Source organism: Pinus tabuliformis, chromosome 1_1 (assembly GCF_031772625.1).
Source record: "Pinus tabuliformis cultivar Carrire ecotype Pingquan chromosome 1_1, CPIR1, whole genome shotgun sequence".
In the NCBI taxonomy this organism is placed as follows: domain Eukaryota; kingdom Viridiplantae; phylum Streptophyta; class Pinopsida; order Pinales; family Pinaceae; genus Pinus; species Pinus tabuliformis.
The window spans coordinates 731,603,911-731,610,073 of record NC_142297.1 but is presented as its reverse complement, the minus strand read 5'-3'; the positions used below and the strand labels follow the sequence as shown (position 1 = coordinate 731,610,073).

The 6,163-nt window shown below is 34.6% G+C and overlaps 1 protein-coding gene across 1 annotated transcript; it reads right to left on the bottom strand.

Annotated features, from left to right (window-relative positions):
- Positions 1 to 3,202: 3,202 nt before the first annotated feature.
- LOC149216022 ((R)-mandelonitrile lyase-like) lies at positions 3,203 to 5,550 on the bottom strand. The gene is made up of 4 exons (XM_089392655.1): positions 5,302 to 5,550; positions 4,544 to 5,185; positions 3,545 to 4,391; positions 3,203 to 3,444 (listed from the first exon to the last, which is right to left on the bottom strand). The coding sequence occupies exons 1-4, from the start codon at positions 5,414 to 5,416 to the stop codon at positions 3,405 to 3,407; spliced, it is 1,644 nt and encodes a 547-aa protein (XP_089248781.1). The 5' UTR covers positions 5,417 to 5,550; the 3' UTR covers positions 3,203 to 3,404.
- Between the last annotated feature and the right edge of the window lie 613 nt (positions 5,551 to 6,163).

The following is a 6,163-nucleotide window of genomic DNA, read 5'->3' as shown; positions in this document are numbered from 1 at the left end:
CGATTTTCCCCAGGTCACCTGTTTGGAATGTAATTCAGGAGTCTGCAAAAAGACCAACTTCCTCAGATCATATCTCCGAAAATATAGCGCGAAAATCTCTGAAATTCGGACCCAAGGTTCAATGCGATTTCTTCTCAAATGGGTTTTTTTCCAACTTCTGAAACGTCGCAGAAAAAAGTTATAGAGAAAATTCTATGATGACCTGTTTGGAGCAGCGAAACCCTAGAATCCAAAGCTCTGATACCAAATGTTATGAAACCAGCTCAAGAAAAGATATAAAAGATAGATCAACGCCTTAGAATTCAGCCTCTTCAAGGCGGAAACCTCATTTACATTACATAAATGAACAATTCTTGGATGATTCAAATGACAAAACCTCCTTTCTATATATAGGAGTCTAAAGAGTCACAATATAATCCAGCCGACCTAACAATAATAATATAAAGCCACAAAAATAACAATAGAGGGATTCTATGGGGGCACATTAATAACAATATGGTGGAAATAGGGGCACAACAATATAAATAAGGGGTATAAATACAATAGTAATGGGGTAATCACTAGTATTATAGGGACCCAACATTTGGTGAGTTGAGTTTCTAACAGATATATCTGTTTTCTCTGAAGTATATATATATATATATATATTGTTAGATCACATACTTTACTTTTACTCCACTTTTGCCCTGAAGATGAACCACTTAAGATTTAGAAATACAATTTATTAATTGAAATTTAGAGTGAAAATAATTTTGATACCTGGAAAAGAGTGAAATGAATCAAGAAAAGGATAAGTTCACGGGGAGTGTACCAAAACAGTTTACTTGTTGGTTGCACAGTTGGGCTGGTTCCTTTAACTATATCATGCCTCCCTTGAATTTCTAAGGCCAACTCTGTTATTTTAACTTGTAGCTTTGTTCCAACTAACAAAATTATCTGTATATTTTGGAGATAAAATGACATAAAACCCAAAGAATTTAATCAAAAAAATTGTTATGATTATTATCTCCCATTATCAATAATTCAGTGTCATATAAGTCCAAGATTTTTGTGCAATTACATCTAAGGGAACTAAAGAGAGCCAACAGAATGAATACTAACAGCAGCAAAAACGCCTTTTAAGAATATGTAGATTGAAGTCAATAGAAGCGAGTGTTGAAGACTTACCATACACACTGAGAAGCAAAAAGATTACAAAACAAACCCACAATGGAGGACTGTAGATAACCCTTTTTAACCCTTCTTAGTTCCTCTTTTCTTGTTGCCCTTATTCATCTTACCAACGAGCACAACATTTTTCTCCTCCTCAATACCTGCAATAGTATTCAATATTGTCTCCTTCTAGTTGAAGTCATTTTATAGCCTCATAAAAATAGGAATTTTTTTTGCCAAATGTCATAGCTAAAGAGTTTCCAAAAACAACAAGACCTATTTAATGCAATGGGCATTGGGTACTTGCTCTTTACCCTTTACCTACTAATTTTCATCTTCAATGATTCTTTATATGTCACAATGCTTTTTGAATTTATGTCTTACCGCGTTTGCTGGTGCAAATGCTAGTTAAATATTACAATGACTATCTGAAAGTACAGGGAGAAGCCCTACATATATGAGTTAAGTTATATATATATATATATATATATATATGAATATATGATCCATGTGAATTTATATAATGAATCAAGTTAAGTTTTATATATATATATATATATATATATATATATATATATTCATGATCCACATGTAACTATTGAAGTTATATAAAGATTTAAATTAATTAATTAATTAAATATATATATATATATATGAATGATCCACAACGATAAAAATATTCAAATAGTGAGTTGCAAATATCGAAACAGTGAGAAAATTTACATGATGTAAATTGGTAATAAATGATAGTTCACTTATTTAATTAATGAATTGCAAGTTATTGAAGATAAAAAAAATGGGAAAAATGTGTTGTACATATTATAATATATATATTTTTTGTTTTATTATTATTTTTTATTAATTTGAAATTCTAATCAAATTAATAGTTTTTTTAATAATATTGTGAGTAATTTGAATTTAATTATATGTTCCATTATTTATTTAATTATTGATTTATTTTTAAATAAACATAAATTTGTAATATTTAAGATTATTGAGATATCTTTTATCAATGTCTAAAATCTTAATATAGGACTATATCATCATATGTATCTTGACAAAACCAAGTAGTATATGCGACTACATCATCATATGTATGTACACAAAATTTGAGCACCTATATCTCATATGTATGTTGACAAAACCTAGTAGTATATGCGACTACATCATCATGTGTATGTTGACAAAATTTGAGCATCTAAAATACTTAGTAGTTTTTTAAGATGACAATTTAATTAATGAATTGCAAGTTAGTGAAGATGAAAAAAAAATGAGAAAAATATGTTGTACATATTATAATATATATATATATATAGATTATTAATTTGAAATTCTAATCAAATTAATAGTTTTTTTTTAATAATTTGAATTTAATTATATGTTCAATTATTTATTTAATTATTGATTTATTTTTAAATAAACATAAATTTGTAACATTTAAGATTATTGAGATATCTTTTATCAATGTCAAAGATCTTAATATAGGACTATATCATCATATGTATGGTGACAAAACCAAGTAGTATATGCAACTACATCATCATGTGTATGTTCACAAAATTTGAGCACCTATATCTCACATGTACGTTGACAAAACCTAGTAGTATATGCGACTACATCATCATGTGTACGTTGACAAAATTGAGCACCTAAAATACTTAGTAGTTTTTTAAGGGTTGAACTATCACATGTTTTCTCACATAGGAAGAAGAAAAAGAATAACCATTCAAAAGTAGTTCTATGTCATAACTCACTTATGATAGATGAATTCATATTTGAACAAATGAAATAGGCAACAATGTTGTTCATACCTACTAGCAATGCATAATTACAATTTAACAAAATACTTCAATTTAACAATGAATAAAATCTAAATTTACCAATTTCTAAACTTTAACACTCACTTAAATTCAATAATTTTACTTTACTTTAATTATATTTAAACTAAGTAAAAGATTAAGTATTATATAAACTAATGTTTATATATAACTTTTTTATCATTATAGGTAAAAAATGAAATAAGTATGTAGTGAAATGAAATTCCACTAGATACCATTCCAAGAAATACAAACGACAAATATGTTCTTAAATGGCACTAATAATCGAAGGTTAAAACTAAATCCCCGACATAGACTGCTCGAGCATTTTTTATTAACGTGAAGCCAATACTTATAATAATAACAAAGACGCTGCTCTACAACGTACGACACGCATTGCTTCTGCCCATGTCAGCGAGGAAGAGGAAGGTTTCTTCATTCAGCCCACCCTTGTAGAATCTTCACTCCTATATATCTGCATTCACGCACCACACCAATATTATATTCGACATCCACTTCTGTTTACAGAGAGAGCGATTGAAACCACATTGTAATGTTAAAAATATTTTAATTACCTGCCGAGCATCATAGTGGTTGCCTGTGGGTTGGTGCCAGGAGTGTCTCTGAACGTTGACGAATCCACAATCCTCAGATTATGAACACCCTTCACCTTATACCTCTCGTTGACCACAGACCCAACTTCACATCCTCCATGGTAATGCCATATTGTGTTCAACGTATCATGGCAGAACTGTGCCATGGCTGCGTCGTCCGATATGTTCTTTGGCAACGTTGGCCCAATGAAAATGAAGTCATGAGTGGAATTAGTAGTAAATCTATGCAGAGACGGTGAGTTGAGGAGTTTGTCTATGACCCTCACGCCCTGCATGCATCTCTGGAGGTCCAGAGGATCAGAATAGTAGTTGTATCGAACAGACGGATTGTCTCGAGGATCCCTGCTGCGTAACCGCAGCTCGCCCCTGGATAATGGAAATGCCAGCTTCTCAGCAATTATTCCAGTGTAAACGACGTTATTCTTGTTGGGGCCGTTTGGGGATGCACTGCCATTTACAAAGAAGCTCGCGTACTCGATGTAATTTTGAGAGGCTTTAAGAATACCCACTACCTGTAGGGTGTAGAATTCGTGAGACTGCCAGGTTACGGATGCACGGGGGTTGTCTTGAATCCTTTGGCCTACCAAGGGCGCATTTAGAACTAGAGGAATATTGAATTCTTTTAGATGTTCGGATGGGCCAATTCCGCTCAAGAGGAGCAGCTGGGGGCTGCCTAAGGCTCCTGCACTAAGGATTACCTCGCTGGAACGTGATGATTCCTTCAGAAAAACCTGATAAGTCCGACCATGGCCGTCCATGAATTCAACACCACTTGCCCTCGGCTTCCCGGAGGAAGCATCCTTCATTTCTGCATGATCCAATTCATATTCAAAACACTGAATCTATATTTACAGTTCTGGATACCAATCTATTAGTCTAACCTTTATTATCAACAACTAATGTGTAGGAGAAATATAAAACTTAGAAACATTAATGTCATCATGTATTTGAACGAATTACCTTCGAACATAATCCTGCTGACGGTAGCATTCAAAAGGACTACGATATTGTTGGGATTGGCAGACCTGAGAAGATCTGCTGCTGTGTGTCTTATGCCTCTATTGTCGAAGGTGGAGGCACTGATCTTCGTTCCCTCCACATGATCCAACGTATATCCATTGTATGGAAGAACCCCTGCTTCCAGGAGGCCGTCTCTGATAGCCGACGACCAAGGCGACAGTTGGTAAGGTTTGAAGGCAACCTGCTTCTCCACCCATTCATACGACTCCTCTACAAGTCCCTCGCCCCATCCCATATTACGGACATATTCGGAGCTAGCCCTGCTGTAGAAGCCTGCATTGATAGCAGTTCCGCCTCCCAGGACCCTCGCTCTCACATTACTCACTCCATCCTCTGAAATAAACGCCTGTGCTGGTGAAGTGTAATTGTCGGTCTCAATTAATAGCTTTCCAAATGCATCGGCGTTCTCGATGTCGGGATCTCCATAAGGAGATCCTCCCCTCTCTATTACCAAAACTGAATACTTGGTAGACAGCGTTGCTGCCAAGGAGCAGCCAGCCGTTCCTCCTCCAACGACAATGTAATCATATTTTCTTGCAGCTGCTTTCCCCGCATCTATAGTCATAAACGCAAACGGAACGCCTGCAAATCACCATAGCCCAACAAAACAAAACAAAAAAAAGAAGAAGCCATTAATTCAATCATATCATATCATATCATCAACTATATAAAGAGACATTAATCCAATATGTTCATACCCGAGGGTGTTGTACTTGTCGCTGCCTGAGAAGAGGATAAGCTGCTCAACATTATTAGCATGATGAGCAGAAGCAGAAGCCATGCACGAGTATTCACAACCCTTATCATCGTCATCTCTTTCACCAGGAATTCAACTCCTTCACTCTCTTTTAAGATGTGGTTCTATTTTAGAGTGTGTTTCCAACTTTGCATTTGGAATGTGGGATCCTGAAGATGAACTAAATTAATCCGTGGAGTTCACGAAATCCGTAGGTTAGGTGTCAGTAATAGGTGTCAGTAGGTTAGGTGACAATTCACTACCTCTTATAATTCAATGTATCATGTTACGTGATCGTTCACAATTCACTTCAATCTTCTTAGGTAAGGAAAATGTCCCCTTCGGTTTTGGCACACGCAATTACGTTATAAAATGTCTCACCACGAAAAACAGATAGAACTACAAAGCTTCAATTACGTTATAAAATCAAATTTGAAGAGAACTACTTTCGCTTTATGAAGACGTTATAAAATCAAACTCTAACTTTTATAAGAGGTAAAATATTACTTTTAATTTGGAAGTCATTACAAAATCAAAATCGAAGAAAACTTCCATTTCAAAATCATGCACTATAGTAGTTCAGAATTATTGTTCATCAACGACCCTGCTCTGTTTTTTTTAATAATACATCAAACACGTGATCTAGTGTTTTCTCTTTGTTTGTAGCAATCCAATAAATGCTTTTATCACAATTGACGTGTCTTTCTAATCGGCTTTGATGCTGGCTCATTCAAAGGCGCACCCTCTCTATTCAAATTTTTGGGGACTCTCAGATTGTGATCAATGGGTAAATGGACAAAGCACATGCAGGAACCAACTATTAA

What these genes read in the sequence shown, in the direction of transcription:
- LOC149216022 (XM_089392655.1), bottom strand. Translation starts at nt 5,416, where the DNA reads ATGACGATGATAAGGGTTGTGAATACTCGTGCATGGCTTCTGCTTCTG. An exon ending in GACAAGTACAACACCCTCGG is followed by an intron (nt 5,186 to 5,301) that starts GTATGAACATAT and finishes GGTGATTTGCAG; the next exon opens with GCGTTCCGTTTGCGTTTATG. An exon ending in CAGCAGGATTATGTTCGAAG is followed by an intron (nt 4,392 to 4,543) that starts GTAATTCGTTCA and finishes TGGATCATGCAG; the next exon opens with AAATGAAGGATGCTTCCTCC.